At 39.9% G+C, this 19,598-nt stretch overlaps 1 protein-coding gene across 1 annotated transcript; it reads left to right on the plus strand.

Moving 5' to 3' along the window:
• Positions 1–867: 867 nt before the first annotated feature.
• ETAA1 (Ewing tumor-associated antigen 1) lies at positions 868–7,221 on the plus strand (the record flags this gene model as incomplete). The annotated part of the gene is made up of 5 exons (XM_010014310.1): positions 868–1,005; positions 1,289–1,365; positions 2,669–2,787; positions 3,123–5,215; positions 7,106–7,221. Coding segments are annotated over 5 exons (2,543 nt in total), but the record flags the coding sequence as incomplete, so codon positions are not given.
• Positions 7,222–19,598: the final 12,377 nt, after the last annotated feature.

The following is a 19,598-nucleotide window of genomic DNA, read 5'->3' on the forward strand; positions in this document are numbered from 1 at the left end:
GGCCCTGCCCGTGAGGAGGGGGCCGGTGCGGTGAACCCCCCGCCCTCCCCCGCCTGTGTGCCTGGGGAAGGGGCTCTTCTTGTCAAGGAGTGATGAAGAGCATCTTCCCGCGGCGGATACTTAGAGCTGGCTGAGGACGCTAATCCACTCGAGGAGAGGATAAAGCGTGGCCGTGCTAAGTGCTGAAGGGCAGAGCGTCTCCGATGATGCTTTCCACGTAGCAACTGCATCTTTTAAAGTTATTTCTGTAGGCTTCCAGCGTCATTTCTAAAGGGCAGGGGTGGCTATAGCTGAGCTTCAGACAGTGTGTTCAGTTCACTTAGTGATACGAGACGGCCACACGTTGGCTTAGAATAGCTATATAACTGCTTTTAACAGCCCTAGCTGACTGGCCCAGTGGGGGAAGCCTAGACAAAGGTAGGTTGTGACCCAGAACAGTTTGGGGGCCCATTAAAGTTGTGACCCAAATCAGAGTCTGCGTGAAACACACAGAGCAAGCAAGAATACAAAAGATTCTCTCATATAGGAATACATAGTTTATCTCTCCACATAAGCTGAAATCGATATTCTCTCAAGTAGTAGGATTGACAGTTCTCACCCTTATGTCAGGTGTTGAGTGTATAGCTGTCAGAGCTGTTATGCTCTGTTATCTCTGTTGTGATGTAACTGACAGATAAGAGTCATACTCTACATTAAATGTATCATTGTGAACAATATTCCTGTTGTAAGTAATGTTACTAAGTGTGAACTTGATTTTCCTAACTTTAAGTTCCTAAAGCATTTTATGCCTTCTCCTGTTGTATGTTCTAAGTTATTTTGGCCTTTTATTTGTTGTTTTTAATGAGAATCATCTCCCTGTTCACACAGAGTCATGTTTACATAAAACACCAAAGAGATCATTGAGTAGGAAATCCCGAATACCTACTTTCAGCTCTCCTGTTAATGACACCGATGTACAGCAAGAGATCTTTTGGGATCCTCATTCACCAATTACACACAGACTAGGTAATGTTAACAAAATCCAGAATTCAATGGGCCTATTTGAGGCATGCAGTGGGAGTTCACTAAAAGTTACCAAATTTCTTGGGGAAAAGGTCGCTTTCTGTTATCATGAGTAGATTGATTGGTTTTATTTTTGTTAAAAATCCATAAATAACCTGTAATTCTTTCAATGTAGTGTGAGTCGAGCTCTGATTTTAACACATACTTGAATTATTTGACATATACTGCACTTCATAAATTGAACTGGTTTGCAGTTCTTAAGAAGGTTTTATGTTTGTTTTCATAGGCACTGGGAAAACCAAACAGTCTACCAGTAGATGTGCAGTAGAAATCTCGGACATTGTTAATCGTATTGCTCCTCAGGTAATTTTTACTTCCTAAAACAATATGTATGCAGTCATCAGACAGAACAGTGCTACAGCCTTAGTGAAGGCTCGGGTTTAGTTACAGTAGTGTGTTTATTTATCCTTAATTGCTCATCCATTAAAAGGTAAAGTTTCTTCACATACTGCTTACTTGACAGTTGTTTTTAAGAGTTTTGAATGGGCTTAAATGCTGAAGTACAAGAATATAAGACTCAGCTGAGACAGAGACTTCACAATAATATAAATATAGTAACATTGCTTCGTTATTCTATGAAATTTGCCTTTTTACCTTAAATCTATGTTCTTGTTGTCTCCCTTTTGCTGTGAACCTGATGTCCACAGCCTGGAAAGTGAAAATAAGAGTATTGCGTTATTCTTTGCTTTTTAAGTGCAAGAAGAGAACATGTCATTCCTAAAGCAGTTATTTAGCTTGCAGAATATTCCTATTTGACAGGGCCATTTCAAATTTATTCACTGTTTGGCGTATTTGTGAGAAATTATACTTAAGAATTAGAAAATCACTGGTAAGGGATGCTACTTCCTTCCTTTTACATGATTACAGCCCTGTCTTAAATAATACCAGTGTTTGCAACTATCTGTTGTTTGTTCTTTTTTCTTAAAATAATAACAATTAAAAAAAAAATATAAAAAGAAAACCTACCCCAAACTACCCTGGTAGTTAGTAAAGTTCAAATTAGTTTTGCCTGCTTATATGCAGTAATTTCCTACATCCCATGGCTCTGGCCCTCTAGACAATTTAACTCTGCGATATTGTATCTCTTTAGGTTTGAGAATTCAAATCCAATGCTCAACTTTGAAGCTGTGAAACAACTTCATTTAATTTCTAAGCTTAATTTATTTCTGTATAAAGGCTTCTTGTATAAATGAGTTGTAATGGAAGAAGTCAGGATCTTTTTTTCCTGGAAGCATACAGAATATGATTTCTTTCAAATTCTCTGATCTGTTAATGCTGCTTTAAGTGGATAAAGACCATGTATCTGAACCAGCTCCCTAGGAGTATACTAAAGTAAACTAGATCACAGCTCGTAACATGAATATTGCAGATTATGTGTAATCCTGAAGTAAATGGAGTATAGATTTGAGCATCAAAGTAAATTTCAGTTATTTTAATTGAGGTTCCTGTCTTTACCGAACTTGTACTGGTTTAGCTCTTATCTGTGGCTTTCAACAGATTTGATCCAGTTTAATTGATGCAGTAACTTTCACTAATGCAGGGTGTGTGTCTAGTTCAATCTTTATCTGAAATCAAATTGCTAAACATTACAAATCTAATCATTCAGGATGAAAAAGCAGCCTGTAATGAAGGCTCCCTTTTAGGGACATGGATTGGTGAGGATGCTATTCCTTGTACACCTGGAGTAGTAAAAGTGCGAGCTAGGACAAAGTTAAGTTGTACAAGGTAAGTTACAATTTTGTCTTGCCCATCACAGCTGGGCTTTCATTAAAAAAAGGGTATGTGGTGTTCCCTTACGCACAGTGAACCATGTAATTGTACATTAGTGTACATGATGTTTTTAACTTTGGGCTTGCTGTCTCTTCTTAATGGGTATTTCTTGGGAATTATCAGAAAGATTGCATGTTAACAGTGCATTGAAAGTGGTGGGATTCAGTCATACTCTTCGTAGTTGTTAAAACTAGGGAATAAACAGCTTATACAGTCATTCTGTTGAGCTTCATTAAACCTTTTCAGAAGGGCTGACTTTCTATTTTGTTTTGTTTTGTTTTTTAATCTAGAGATCTTAAAATTAAAAATCCTGAAGAGGAACTCATGAAATTGGCGAAGGAATTTGATAAAAACCTAGTAGAGCTAGATGCTGTTCAGGAACAAGAGAAGCTTGGTCATGACGTCATCCAGACTGCCTCAGAGTCTTTAAAAGATGAAGTAAATAGGAAGAACCTGAAATCACTCCTCGGTGAAGTTTCTGAAGCAGATACTGCTCTGTCCCTGAAACCAGTTGGACAGAGCACCGGCATCCCTGCTGCAGAGCCCTGTCAGTCTAGCAGTCAGAAATCTGTAGACCTTGAGGCTGAAGTAGCCCTTCATGCTCTTTTTGACTGCTCTACCCAGAAGTGTAGTGGACAATTGAGCCAAGGACTATCAGATATTTCTTTAAATAATAGTTTCCATGAAAATAAAAGCACCTTGGAGGAGGAACGCCTTCCTGAGCAAATTAGAAAAAATACTCCATGTGCATTGGGAAGCGTGAACCAGACTCTTCCAAAATCTGATACTCACACACTGACCAAAAAAAATCCTTCTTTGAAGCCTCAGTTGGGGGTTTCCAGTAAGCTTGATGGAGCAGTTAATGACTTTGATGACTGGGATACAGACTTTTTGGCAGATGACTCTTTTGTGATGCAAATAACCCAAAATCCTGAATTGATTAGTACTGAAGAAGCACCACCAATTCCTATAAATCCATCTGTGAGTGGTTTCAGTGATGCTGGCAGAACTAACGGAAGAAGTAGCTGCAGTTCAGATACTTGCTTGGGGAGTGTACACAAGTCTAACAGTTTGCAGTTTTCACCTTTGAAACATCCTAGTAAAAACACACAAAATGCTGTAAAATCTCTTCCTTTACAAAAGCCATATAAAACACAAAACTCGAAGACAGAGACCATACCCTTTCATGGCAAAAGTGACATTAAACCAGATAAAATAAATCCTGCTTGGAAAAATGTCCAAAATAGTGGTTTGAACTATATTCCTGTTTCATTGCGATCTGAAGTGAAGAATGGAAATGAAACTATCCAGCCTAAAAGTTCCCCTCTTCCTGTTTTTCCTTCAAGATGTAATCCTTACACACAATGGTCTGGAAAACCTGGGAATAACACACACAGTATTTTCTGTGAATCATCCAGTGTTTCTACAAATACGAAACCTAAGGATCTAGCTAAAGTGGTTAACCAAGCTAATGCAGGTCACTTAAATCAAGTTGAAATACCAAAGAAGTGTCCTATATCATTTGATGACTGGAATGAACCAAAATTCTCTGATGAGATACTAGATATGTTTTGTGAATCCAGTAGTCTTTGGGATGCAAACTGTGCGGATGATGAATTGCTGTATCAGGTGTGTGATGATATAGAAAAGCAGACTCAGAGCCAAGATGTTAAACAAGGAAATGAAAGAGCTAAACCTATACAAGGATCCAGTATTAATTCCAGATCAAATATTGATAACAGCTTCCCAGCATCTAAACAAGGACTACCTGATCTCTTGGCACAAAAACCAAATGCAAAACGGGATGCTTTCTCACTAAACGACTCCTGTAGGAATTTGTCAAAGGTTCCACATGGGCTGGCCACAACAGGTCACATAGTGAATTGTAAAAATGTCTCAAGTCCTCAAACTGTGGTCTTGGGTACTTCCACGGAATGTAAATACACACTGTCTAAAAGCTGTCATCAGGCTGCTTCTGAAGATGCTACAAAGACTGTTGCAGGAAAATGGTACAGGTCAAATTCTGTGCTGGCAGGAGAGACTGGTTCTGAAGTAAGTCCTGTTAATGCAGTAAACATTTTTGGTAGCAAAACACTAGACAGCCCAGATCTTTTGTATAATATGGGGAAGATGCCCAATAATAGTTCTAGTAACAAAACATCACTTATGCCTTCAAAGTTTAAGTTCCGAAAGACTAACAATTTTCAGGGTGCTCTTCATGTAGGGTCTGAAAATCCAGGGTGTCATTCTGGCATTGGAATTACTCTGCAGGGTTTGGAAGGAAGCAAGAATCAGGTGAATGTGACTTTGCACAGCAAGCTTGACAGTAAGAAATCACCTTTCAAGAGGCACCTTTCAGAGTCTTCAGCACTGCCAACATCAGGTATTGGTCCCTATTTTGTCCTTGTTGTACTGGTTTTGCTTGTTTTCGTACTGTAATCCGAATGCCAGAAAAATTTATGCTGTATTGCAATTTAGAATAGGCATCAGTATTCAGTTTAGGTGTTAGTAAATGTTCTAATGAAAATCTGGAGATTATTTTCTCCAAAATAAAATTGTGCTGATGCATCTCTTGAATTCCTAGATTAAAAGACTTTTGTTTCCCATTTTCATTCCACTTCTCTCTCCAGTAACACTCAGAATCACTAGGATCAAGTATAGGCTGATGGCAGCACTCAGCTTACCATATTCTTAAATTGGTATTTAAAAACACTACTATTTTGATAGGTATTAAATATTGTAGTGTGAATCTGTGCTTTAATTTATAGCTCAATTTGACAAACATTAGTTGTTACTTACCTCAGTTGTGATTCGTAAAACCCCAGTTAATGGTGGGGCAGGGGAGGAACGTAGCAGGTGATGCAGGATGCCAATTTCTTTTTACTGTTGTACACCTGGAAACTGGAACCTCAAATCATTCAGTGGTTCTGAAACCTCAGCCTGTATTGTTGTTTGCTCTGTGGCTAAAATTGCCAGTGAAATATTCTTGTGTTACCAGTCTAAACACTAACATTTTCTTTCACCTAGAGGGGAGGTCAGTCACTTTTCCATCATCAAGCGACAGTCTGTAATACTCCGTGCACTGCTGTTACTTGCTATGGAAATGCAGAACCAGTCAAGTGCCAGTCAGTCCTGTTTTTACTTATCTCAAGGCTTGGTGAAGTTTTAATCAGTAGTAATTTTGATAAGACGTGCTTTTTGGTGTACTATATCAACCTCGATTTTCAGGAAGCACTGTTACAAAAACAACAAAAAAATTAATTCCTGCAAAAAATCAGCCAGCATTTTTTGAAGAATCAGTATTTTATGTGTGTTACTTCCCCAGCAAAGAAGCACATAAATGGAAAGTAGCCATTTCGGATGCTAAGGGGGAAGGGAGGGGAGAGATAACTCGTCATTCTCCAGAATGTTCCAGAGAATAAAGGAATGACGAAGAATAGTATAGATTTTCTTTACAGATAAACAGTAACTGTTCTTATCTTCAATTTTTGGTGAAACAAAAACATTGATGTTAAGTAATGCTTTCAAAAACTGATACGTAATTTTTCATGGGCATCTCTTTTTCTAAGAAGCAAATAGACCCTTTGTTTTATTTATTCACTTTGAAAGACTACTTATTAAAAATACATTAATTGGAAATTGGTGTATAAAACCAGTAAAATTCTTGATATGTGCAGGGAGTGTTCCTGTTGGTTGCACTGAGGTCAGGATTTTATTGTATGGGAATTTATAGTTGTGTATCACAACATATAAAATACTATGGCTAGCTATCATGTTCCTGTCTCCTTTGCCAATTTTTATTGCTACTTTTGACCTTTTTTCAACCTTTCTGGCTTTATTTGTGTGACACCTGTACTGTATCTGACCCCTGTGTCTATACCATCTCCATGCCCATATCTCTGCCTAACTCACTAAATTGTAGAGCCCTTTTCACTCTGATAGCCTTAATGTTCTTAACCCATCGCCATCTCCTGTGTTGACTCCTGATGTCACAAGGTTCACCTGAAGGGCAGCCAAGTAAAATTTCCTTGAAGCAAATGTCTGCATCCCAGGATTTTCATTGGGAGGTAGTAATCGGTAGCACTACAAAGGTCATGCATCTTATCCCCCCTTCCTGCCTTGGGGACAGGATGGATGAGCCATTTTTAACTTGGGTGCCTGGCATGTCAGAATAGTGTGCTCTTGCCATAGATCTTCAAACATTGAAAACAGATAAGTTAAAATACATATTGAAGAACCTTGAAGGCTCCTAATACATGTTTTTTACTTACAGTGTCTGTGGTGGAACAAAAAAATAGAAAATGTTCTCAAGAGGAGATTGAAAGAAAAAAGCAGGAAGCTCTTGCACGAAGAAAATCCAGAATGCAGGCATACGTTAAAGATGCCTGAATTTGGAGTTTATTTTGTCTATGGAGTAAGTTTTGGGGAGGGAAATACTGTCATGCTGGAAGACACTTTTTAAATCCTGTTCACAGCTAGTGACAGCAAACTTTTTCTGTTTCTCTACTTAAAACAATCTTGACTTGCACTAATACTCTGGTGGTATTTAGTCTTAATTAAAAACTACCAGTTGTAAACGTGTAGTCCCAAACTACCTTCAGCACAGTGAAGATTGTGCTGCGTTCACATACTGTTATGTGTTGAAATTGTATAGTCTGAAAATCACCAGAGCATGAAAGCATTTGTATACACACCTAAGTAGATGTCAAAACCAGATTGTGTTTTGGCTGTATTTCTCTTATTGCAAGTATTTTAATTTCTAAGACTCTCCTTTACACTCAGACTAAGACGACGTTTGCTCTCGGATAGAAGAAAGTTTTTAAGTTCTTGTTTAAAGAAAGTACAATCTAGAAAACATCTAACATTGGAAAACTAATGGAAATGAACAGGATTTGAAAAGTGTGCTCAGTTTGTCTCTGTTACCTTAGCTAAGGATTGTACATAGCGAAGGAAGAATTTAATAGAAAGGTTTCCTAATGTGAAAAGGCATCGAGAAAATTATGTTTTACCTTTTTTTTTTTTAATTCCCTTCATGAAGAGTTAGGAATACTCCAGCTACCAAAACTGGATCACCTCTTTCTAAACGTCTGTTACCGAGCCAATTAGAAAAGGTAGCCTATGTCATTTTACCAAACCGTGAGCAATATATAATACATCAGATGAAATCTCAACAGCTATGAATCAGTTTAGCCTTATGGGTTGTACATATTTTTCAAACTAAAGGCTGTTAAAACATAAAAATGCAATGTCATGTCAGCTTAACAGGGGCTGATAGAATTTTTGATGTGATAGATGGGTGCAGAGCTCAAACTGCAAAAACTGCCTGTGGGTAAGCTGCAAGATATTTTTCAACTGAGAAATGCTTATATGTAAACATGTGACACTGAAAAGTGACTGTAATTTTTCTTTGTAAATAAATAACTTTGAAATGTACCAAAGGTTAGAGGAAGCTTTTGGTTTCTGTAGTATGTGCCATTTTTGTAACTGCTAAAAATGTAAGTACTGTATATTTGTAAATCATCATTAAACTTTTTTTACGTTTTTCTAGTCTGTTCTGGAAAATACTGTATTACAGAAGCTGGTAAAAGGGAGTGAAATGGGAATTCTGTATGATCTTTCCCTGAACACCCTTTCTTGGTAATTTACCCAGTTATTCCATGCCTCAATTTTCTACCTGTAGTGGTGACAAAATGCTTCCTTTAATCCATTTAAACTAGAAATCCGTGTTGGAGGAACTGGTTCTATACACAACCAGCTGCAGTGGAGTCCTGAAATACTCAGCTATACTGGTTTTCAAACTAGGAAACTCGCTTTTATATTAACCACCACTCTTGGTGCTAGTTAGTTGATTAGGAAGTCAAATCCCCAAGTCCACCGAAAATGGAGCTGGTGACATTACTTACAGTCTGCTCTGTAGCTCCCTGTCCTTCAGCCGTGCAATACACAATGAGTTGGATCAGTTTATTGATCTGACTGAAAATTAACCCAAAAAGCATGGTTCTGGCTTTTCAAAGAACTTCATTATAGAACCATAGAACGGTTTGGGTTGGAAAGGACCTTAAGATCATCTAGTTCCAACCCCCCTGCCACGGGCAGGGACACCTCACAGTAGACCAGGTTGCTCAAGGCCCCATCCAGCCTGGCTTTATACACTGCCAGGGATAGGGCAGCCACAGCTTCCTTGGGCAACCCATTCCAGTGCCTCACCACCCTCACTGTGAAGAACTTCTTCCTTATATCCAACCTGAACTTCCCCTGGTTAAGTTTAAACCCATTACCCCTTGTCCTGTTGCTACAATCCCTGATGAAGAGTCCCTCTTCAGCATCCTTGTAGGCCCTCTTCAGATATTGGAAGGCTGCTATAAGGTCTCCACGTAGCTTCTCTTCTCCAGGCTGAACAGCCCAAATTTTCTTAGTCTCTTTGTATGGGAGATGCTTGAGTCCCCTGATCATCCTCGTGGCCTCCTCTGGACTTGCTCCAGCAGCTCCATGTCCTGCTTATGTTGAGGACACCAGAACTGTACACAATGCTCCAAGTGAGGTCTCACAAGAACAGAGTAGGAGGGCAGAATCACCTCCTTTGACCTGCTGGTCACACTTCTTTTGATGATAATATAATGTGAAACAGCAAGACTCCACGTTGGGTTGTCAAGCCTCTGCTGGCAGTGTTCAGATGGTTTATAATACAAACAAGATCTGCATGTCCATGTGACAGATGAACGTGTGGCGGTTGTCAAAATTTTATCCTAAGAATGTAGTTTGATCTGAGTATCTGAGGGATCTGCTTCTATTTGTGGTGTTCGAGGAAAATTGAAACCGTAACTTGCCAGATGCAGTATTAGCCAGGAAAGTGAAAATGAAAAAAAGGGTTCTACTATCAGTATTAAATATGAGAGTTCAAACTGGCTTTTAAGGTACTGATACACAAGGATGTCGGATCTTATTGAGAAAGATAAAAATTAGGCTTTTGCTAGGATAGTGTTTAGCTTATCAACCCTTCCCTCCCCAGGGTTTTTCTCTAGAAATAATTCTGTAAAGGAACAAGGATAGTTTTTCTTTTCAAGGATAACATGGTTAATTACACTCCTGATTTGAGAAGATGAGCTAACTGGAAAGGAGGGAACTGTTGTGGGTGCCAGAGAGTATTTTTTAAGGAAGGTTTCATTTTCTGGTGCAAAAGGACTAACTTTTAATCAGGTTTGAAATTGGGATAAATAGTAGATACATAACATGAAATACAGGCTAAGCATGTTATGGCTACCAAAGCTGAGCATGCAAAATGATACATCCTGAATGCTTGCTGCTATGTGTCCTTGAGCATACACAAAGTTTAAATCCAGCTTACTGCCCTTCAGGTGATGCTGATTTTCTCAGCACCCAGCACAGAAAGGCCCTAGAGCTGCCCACCTAAAATGCTACCACTGGTCCCCCCATGAGCGCAGGGTAAGAATAGACTGGCTCATCTTTTAACACAAGCGTCTAACCATCCTTGTATCCTGACTTGAAAAGAAGATCTTAATGTATGACAAGGAGAATTCTATCACCATGAGAGGTGTGGAAAGGACCCTTTGCAAACTTTCCAGTTGGCGGAAGATACAAACTACTTTTTGCCCAATTACTGTCACTTACATAGCCAAGTACTTCCTATGTGCTGCTTAACCATAATCAAAGAACCTGTTTGCTTATCAGTGTGAAACACATTAATTTTGACAGTTTATGGCAAATGCATCCATTGCCCTTCCCTATTAAACTAATTGTAACAGAAGGGCTTTATTTTTTATTTTCCTCTTCATAAATACCTATTTTTAGCATAGATACCATGCTTCAAGGCCTGTAATTATTATTTTCTTTCTTTCTTAAACATTCCTTTCCAAATAGAAATCCCAAGTTGTTGGGATCATGGTTTCTTAACTGATGTCAAGACAAACTACTAAGGTTTATTTGGTCACACGCTGACCATCCATAACGTCCTACCGTACCATCTCTCAGTTAACAAACTGAACAGAGTTACTTCTTTTTGAGACTGATGGGTTTAGAAACAGAGAAATAATCTAATGCATTAAACCACTCCTATACCATTTTATTAGGCAAATTTGACAGAAGTGAAAAACTTGGAGAAATACTTTAACCCATACAGTTTCATTGTCAGAGTCAGTACAGGCAAAAGATTCATTAAGGGCTTAGAAATAGTTACAAAGAAGAACCTGTGCAATATCAAAATAAAATTCCATAAGGTAGAAATCTTTGTCTTAAGATACATATTCATATTAATTGGCCAGAAACATCAAAAGATTTAGAAGAAATCTAGTGAAAAACAAACTCTTACTTTACATATCTCTCTTAGAAAGAGTACATACCACAGAATTTGTTTGTTAGAGTGCCTGTGCTTGGAGAGCCAGTCCTGCCCTTCACCTCTTCCTGCTCTGCTGGCATCAGCAGGGTGCTGAAAAGAGTACATACCATAGAATGTGTTTGTTAGAGTGCCTGTGCTCGAAGAGCCAGTCCTGCCCTTCACCACTTCCTGCTCTGCTGGCATCAGCAGGGTGCTGGACATGGACCCAGCGCAGCAGACAGGGCAGCATACTGCTGTTGACAGGGTTGCAAACATGAGGAGTTTAACCTCTGCCTAGTTCTTGATCATCTGGATACTAAAGCCAGCAGTGCAGCAGGGGTGTAGGTAGAGATTGCGTGGTGCCTCCTAACCTGAGAGGCTAAGGTTAGGCATACAGTCAGTGATGTAGGCATACACTTTTATGGCAGCAAGCGATGCAGAGAGGGCAATTCAGATGATAGGTGCCTCAGCTACATCTCAGATGTGCTCAGCTCTACATCAGCAAAACCAGGCATGTGCCTAACAGGTACTTTAAGGATGTGGTACTGTGCCTAGGCAGCCGCGCTGCTGTACCTGGGCAGCCAAGAGCTTTGGAGAGCAGATGAGGAGTACAAAAGCACCTACTGCTGGCTCTCATTGTTACGTCCCCTGTCCTCGCCACTGTGGAGGAAGCTGAGTGGCAGCCTCATGACTGCACAGATTTTACAGGTTATACTCTGTGTCCCTCATGCTTCCTGGTCAGTTCTTGGTGACCCACTGATACCGAATGTTCCTCAATCATGCAGTCTTTTGTCTAACCATTTGCAGTAGACAACAGATCTTCATTAGGAAAGTAGCTACATTATTTTAATTAATTAAAACACATGTACGCTTAAGAAGTTTGGTATTTCGATAGCTGACATTTCACTATGAAGCCACGTCTTCCTCCAGGCAAAAAAGACCTATACGAATAGTAACAACAATCTTAAATACATTCTAAATTAAATTATGACTGTCATGTTTCATTATAAATTAATTTATGACTGTTTGCTTAAGCACTCATCTTCATTTCATTCAGAGCATAGTAATTTTTCACATGACCAGAGCAATCAGTGAGCTTAAGTTTAAATGTGAATGGAATTCCTGTATGTCCCCATACCTAAGTATAATTTTTACTCCACAGATATTGATGCATTTCACGATGAGTGATGTTACTTGCTAAAATCCAAGGATTACCTTTTCCAAGTAAAAAATGTGGTGTATTTTTTTTTTTCTTTTAGGAAAAGCAGATATGAAGATATCTGCTTCATATCTAAATGATAGAAAAGATCTATCAGGTAAAGGATCGTTCATCATTATTTTCTTTATCTGCATCTAAAATTATGTGCTGTGGAATACACATACATATATTCACACCCTTCCAAGCCATGCTGGTGAGAGATCACATATAAAGCATTTGAGAAATTTAGTAATATTGGGGTTTTATTGTGTTGTATCAGATTTGCAGAGGCCAGCATCCAGCAGCTCTTCAAATTTTGGCTTATAAAGGCACAATTAATCTTTGGGCTGCAATTCAGGAATAGCAGTGTAATCTTATACTATGTGTACCACTTATTACAGCTAGACCTTTATACCCAGAGGAATAACACAGATGAATTCATTGATTATATCTTTTTAAGCCTAAAAAAAAGCTACAATTTGTCAGGAAAGAATAGCTAGAAGCAACAGATAGTGACCTAAATAGTGGAATTCCAAAGATAAAATAGAAGAAAATGAACACAAATGCTTCATTGTTTGAGAGCTGTATTGTCTGCAACACACTCCAGTGAATCCAGTGTTTGTGGAAGAGGCCAAGGCAGATAGAATCTGTGGAGCTAGAAATGACAGCCTGAGTAAGTAGCCATCAGAGATGAAGCCAGGGAGACTCTGGCAATTGTGCTGTAAATCATAACTGCAAGATTTGTTCAAAGCTCCAGTTACTATGCATACTGGTGGTTTTGTCAGAACGGTTGGAAGAGTCCTGCCTCATAAAACACTTAAGGATATCTAATGTACTGTCCTTGTGGACCTAAATATAAATTCCTGACTATTGTCTGGGTGTAATGTCACTGTGGTAGCTGGCAAACCATTAAGGGCCCGATTCTACTCCACAGCGATTCCCTTAAAGCACTGGAGGTAATGGAGTGACTCAGGCGAAAGAAAAATCAAGCCCATGCATTTCATTATTGTAAGTAGTTGTTGTCTTTAGCACATAAATCTAGTAAAACAGCACTGCATTTCTCATGAATTGTTATTGTTTATGCACATTTTCAAAGTTTTGGGGGAAAAGGTTGCATTTCTGCATACCTTTTAAAAGCTGCAGTTAACAGCTTTCACCTCGAACACTGTAGTTAACAGAGGTGAGGAGAGGACTACAGGATTTATAGATTTCCTTTTTAATGAGGTTGTCTGCTCTTTGCAGCTTGTCCTTGCTAAAGGAAAAACTTGATTCAGGTTTTAACCCTGGAAAATTAGGACCCATGTAGACATGGGAATGAAGCTTTGCATGCAGTGCCGTGCTCTCCGTGAACAGATGTCCAAATAAAATACCATATTCTGAGCACAGCAATTTAGGTCTGGGGTGTGATTTTTTCGAGGGAGCTGAGCAGGGTGGAATTTCTTACATGCCTAAAGCTGAGCATATGTTGGGTGTGTTTTGCAGAATCATGGCTGTAGGGCCAAGTGTCTAAGGCTATTTAACACCTCGGGAAGTTACTCCTGGGGAGTCACACTGGTGATTCACAGTGGTGTGAAAAAGAGCTTGATGAATAGTTGGTTTTAAATACCCCATTGGATACTCAGCTGAACCTTTGGGTGTTAAGAGACCTGCAGAAAGCTCAATCTCAATGACAAAAAAATAAATGGACATAATGAGAGAAAGAAAAATGTGTTCTCCGAGGCTTGAGTAACAGCTTGGAAATATTTTGGTAGGTGAAGTGCTAATACTTCCTTCAGCAATAATGACTTGGGAAGGAGGTAGATTGGTTGGGGGTTTTGGGTTGGTTGGTTGGTTTGTTTTAATTACCTCTCATATTCTACAGAAAACAACCAACCAACATACATGCTTAGAAATATCACAAATTTGAATTCCTGTCTTCCTGATTGCTTCATATAGACCACACTGTACCTGGATGAGGCCAGATGTTTCTGTAAACTCTAATGCTGTAAACGAAGGTGACATTAACACCAATAACTATTTTGTTATTGAACTTAAATAGGTGTTAGTGATGAATAAATGAAACCAAAATTTATAGAAGGACTTTGTTACAACATCAGAAGAACACAGAAGATTTTCTGTTTGTTTTTAATGCCAGATTTCCAACCAATAGTAAGAAAGGAAAAGAAAGCTACGCTTGTTTATGGGCTAGGGCAAGGCCTCACAGACTCAATTTCTCTACAATTTTCTCCCAGGTCACAAAGGCTGACCTAGGCCCTTCACAGAATACAGCCATCCACATCTCATATGGGCTTTTTGGAAACTCCTTGGAGCTTTTTTCCTCTCTATCCCTTGGTAACTGTAATCCCTCAATGTCTGACGTGGTTGTTAAGTGTGCTCCATAGGTCTAACTAGGAATCATGTCCTATTAAGGCTTCCACAACAACCAGACTCCTACTTTTTTATGGGAGACTGGAGCTATCTAGTAAGTTTCAAATTTACATTTACTTTTAGTTAGATCTTTAACTCTGATATCTTCCACAGCGTAAGTCATCCGCTCCTGACACTTCAGGATCCCACATTTGATGTGTTAAAGCTGTACAATCTCTAATCTCTAGATGGTGGGGGGGGGATACTTGGACTGCTACTAATGGCTATGTGCAGGGTGAGTGAGAACAGCAAGTTCATAGATGCTATACAGCAATCTCCGCATGTGAAACTTCTGAAAGGCTCCCCATCACCCATAAAAAATTTCCAGAGATCAAAAAAGTTTGAATACACTTCACTGGAGTGTCAAATCTTGACAACAGAGCACATTAAAGAGAGTCTGACCAACTGACAGCTTTCTAATAGATAACCATAGAGATACGACGACAAGTTGGAGGGCAGCCTGTAGAAAGAGTTATGGAGGTGAATGGGAAGAAATCTGAAGATGGTTTGAGATAATATGAATTGGTGTAGACCAGATAAAGACAGACCCTTTACATACTCTTAAGTAAGTTTGAGGCACAAACAGAACTACATAAACCACCTGTTAGTTATAAAAATGTCAAACAAGCATGCATTTGGGAAATGGAGAGACTTAAACATTCATGAAAGGGTGGGAGAGATTCCTGGAAGACACATCGGATGTGTTTGTCATCTCAGCAATTTGCCGGTCTGTGTTCCAGAAAAAACACAAGTAATCTTGGGAGCATTGAAAGTAATCAAGCCTGATTTCCTACAGATTAATTAATGGAGTTTCTAAAATACGCAAGCTCCAACTGAAGCTTTTGTGGTTGAGTCCCACAGCATGAGAACCCAGTGTGGATTCTCTAGGGACTAATAAGAACGAATGCACACCTGAGCTCTTCTGCAGATACAGGGGGTTTTTGAGGCTTTCTCTTCCATCATCCCACACAGTTTCATCAAACTTCTGAAAAATGCCATTATTTTTTAGACTCTCTGAAGAACTGACCCTTTTCTCCCCCAGTAACTCAGTGAAATTTCCCCATCCTTTCCATTTACTGGTATCGTCGTTCCCATGATGGCTTGAGCACATGCAAGAAAAGATTACTTCCACCTTCCTAACCCGCTGCATTTCTGTTATTCTCAGGAAGTCTGGTGGTTGATTAATTAGTAAGTAATTTGATGTTATTTCTGACCTAGGAATGAAAGATGGGAGAGGGCCTAGGAAATTCCTTGACAAGCCTTGTGTGGGACTGTGCTTTTCTCCACGTTGTGGTCAGTCAGCTACCTCACTGCTGATAGAAGCCACTGCCAATTTGCTTGCTTGTAGCAGCTGAAATCATTGGACCTGCCCTGTTATATATATATGTATGAATATTTTAATTAATTTTCTATACAAGAACATTTATCAGCTAAAATCAAGAAGTAAATCTATTTTTAAATGAAGCTAGCTTCAGTATTTACTGCAACTTAATGACAACTTGAGACAAGAATTTAATTACATGGAGTCAGCATACCATATATATTGTAAGGATGTACCACGGGACTTATTCTAAAGTGTAATTTAGAGTGTAACTTTTAGACTGCTCCTTGGTATGAACTTAAATCAAAATATTTCCACTGATGGAACACATTCTTCAAAACTGATTACAAAAGTAGCCACAGGACTAATGGAGGCTTACTGTAATTTTATGTGTTATGGTATAAATGACTTGCAAGAACACTCTTGGGAAGTTGTACTGTAATTTAGTATCTTTAAAGCTAAAAAATGCTAAGGAAATGTTTTTTCATGGGGACCTAAATTTTCCCCTTAGTGCTACCCAGAAATGCATCTTTTTTAGGACAGTTTTGTATCCCTTGCAAGTCACATACCGTGTCCCAAAAATACACCGAAATGTTGTACTGTCCTTCACAGAAACAGCCTCCCCTGAGGAGCGGACAACAGATGAGGACTCAGGAGACCAAGCTTTTCCTTCCTCCTGCTCCCTGCTGCCTTTGCACATGCTGATCTCAAGGAGGTTTACAAAGGCAGTAACAGCTTCGTTGTTCACCATTACCCTGTTTTTCGCTGGCGTCACTCACGGTGTTGTGGAGAGCAGGAGGTGTTCTCCACTGTCTGTATTTTAGGGTCTTGCTGTGAAAATGCCACGCCACCCTTGCAGCTATATCCCACCACAGGGTGATGTGAGATACCTCTGTGAATACACAGGAACTAGCTGTGTTTAACAGTCCAGCCATACAACTGAGTTCTTTTTCACCCTGACCTTACTTTGCTGCAGTAAGAACTGTTGCTCTGTGACAGTACCTTAGGCCTTGCTTACTTTAGGCTACTGTTCAGTTGTTTAACAAACCTATTTCAGTAAAAGAGTGGCCGACATCAATCCCTGACTAAACAATTTCTAGAAGAAGAAACAGGTAAGTCAGCACAATGCTCTTGGGTAGATGAGGTTTATTCTGGGACATAACTGCTTAAAGATGCAGACAGAAATGAAACGGGCTACGCCGAAACAGGAAGGGATCTTCTTCACTACTTACTTATCTGGTGTGGTGACGTTTTAGTGGATGTTATTTGTAGATCTTCATATAGGTAAAAATAGCTATATGGCAGACTGCTATGGCAGCATTCTATTATGAGGTTATGCCAGGCATATGCTAAAGGATGTTTCTACGTTATAGACAGGCATGCTATCTCCTAACTGCTCCAAAGGCATCTAAAGAAAGATTTACACCCACACCGTGCCCTAACAGCTCCACAGGAGCTCTAACTAGCCATGAGTAAGTAAGGCCCATAACCAAAAATGCTGAGCAGCACCTCAGCTGGTATAAATTGTCGTAGCTCCTCTGTGGAGCTGGGGACACTTTACTCAACTGGAGGATTTGTTCCTCTGAATGTGCAGAAAGTCGACCTCCGATACATAAAATGTCCTTGCACACAGGAACATGCAAACTTTCTTTTGACCTCCTTGGGAAACTTGTGATTTCTCACTCAGCCCCTCAGGTGTGCTTCACCTTTTATTGGTCAAGATGGGTATTTGCAATGGTCCACTGGGCAACGGAGACGCCTTTCAAAGTTCCTTTCTGAGGTACATTCTAAATGTGTCTGGAAAAATTTACCTGCAGCTGGAATTGCACTGGGTGATCCCCAGAGGTTTTCCGTGCTCTCAGACAAATGCAGTACTGCATGGCCACCCGCTGCTGTGCTGAAGGGGGCATGAGGCTTGATGAGCCCCGATGGGCTCAGAGGCCAGGAATTTTCAGTAATTAATTTACACCTAAACAGAATCATAGAAATGTATCCAAACCAATTTTGTGGCGGAGAGGGCAAGACTAGGCCTGCTGGGCTTGTTGTCAGCACACAGACAGCTGTAAGAGAGAAGACAAAAGACTTTGTGCTACAGAGCCACAGTGGACGGACAGTAGTCACCTCCGGATTCCCTAGACTGCAGAGGTCAAAGCTGGCTCAGAACTGAAAGGTTTCCAAAGGAAAACCTTTCCTACACGCTGCAACTAAAATGGATCGCACAGTGCATGGGTTACAGGGCAAGAAAGGTGCAACTGAAGGATATGCAGTGATCCCAAGCGCTTAATTTAGTCTGGTTTCCTGTAGTGGGAGTGTTTTGGTCATCATAAAGGTTGTGGCATGTGGATACACGAAAGCAGCCTGAAGATCTAAATCTGGAGCCTCCCATTCATTTTTCTGTAGCTCTCACCACTTAAGACCTTCAGTTCCTTCAGACTTTGTCCAAACTATATCATGGTCCTGACACAAAAAGAGAGTCAGTCACAGAACACAGGATATACTGGTCTGACCTGAAGTTGAAGGGCAGCCCTGAATGAGCTGACTCAAGTCAAGGCCTGCACAGCCTCTAGATCATGATAGTAAAGAATGAAACATTTTTGTAGCACTGTGCGGCATTATACACTATCTCTGTATCAGAGGGAATATTTCTAATAATCTTGCTTAATGGTCCACACACAGAAGTATCTTGTTATTTCTGCCCAGGGAGTTTAGTCACCACACTCCTCCAGCACTCCTTCAGGTTGGCTGAGGGAACTCTGCAGAATAAAATACAAACTCATGCAAAAAATTTACCCTGCTCTATAAAATCCACTGAGATAACCTTGTTCTAACTCCTACACAGCCTCAGCCCTAACAACTCAACCAGTAAAACTGGAAGATCTGTGTAGCAACACATTCCGACTCACACTAATTGTGTGTACCAAGAACTCCCCGCCTAACTTTTAATGAACATCTTTCAAAAGAGTAGCCAGTAGAACTTGCAGCTCCTGCTTTCAGCTTTGCTTCAGGCTTCCAGGTATTCATTGTTTTCTTCCTTTTTTCCCCCCCACATGCAATTATTTCTCAGTATAGTGATTATTCTTAACCACAGTGTGTTGTGGCACACTGAGCACCACCCGTGCGTTACAAACACAAGTACCTATCACCGCTCTAGTGTTCCCACAGGCTCCAGGTAACACGGTGGGCATTAACTGACTTCACTAGGGCTGCGCCTGGGCATGAGAGAAGAGATTGCATTAGTGGGCCTCTGGCCAGTATCACAGGTTTTGTTGTCTAGTGCATGAAAACCTCTGCTTGACTGGGAGGAAGGGACAATTCAAAGTTTAGAGATGAGTTTTAATGGAAAATTTCAGGAAGTGAAAGAAAAAAATTGCTCGTGGGTGACAAAAAATCCTTCCTTGTCTACGAAGCAGCACAACAAAAAGTGCAAAGAGAGGAAAAAGACAGAAGAAACCCATAGAAAAGAAGAATGGGAAAAGCAGTTGGCTACACTGAGTGAAGATAAATGGCAG

The sequence above is a fragment of the Nestor notabilis genome, unplaced genomic scaffold, assembly GCF_000696875.1.
Source record: "Nestor notabilis isolate BGI_N333 unplaced genomic scaffold, ASM69687v1 scaffold2720, whole genome shotgun sequence".
Classification (NCBI taxonomy): Eukaryota; Metazoa; Chordata; class Aves; order Psittaciformes; family Psittacidae; genus Nestor; species Nestor notabilis.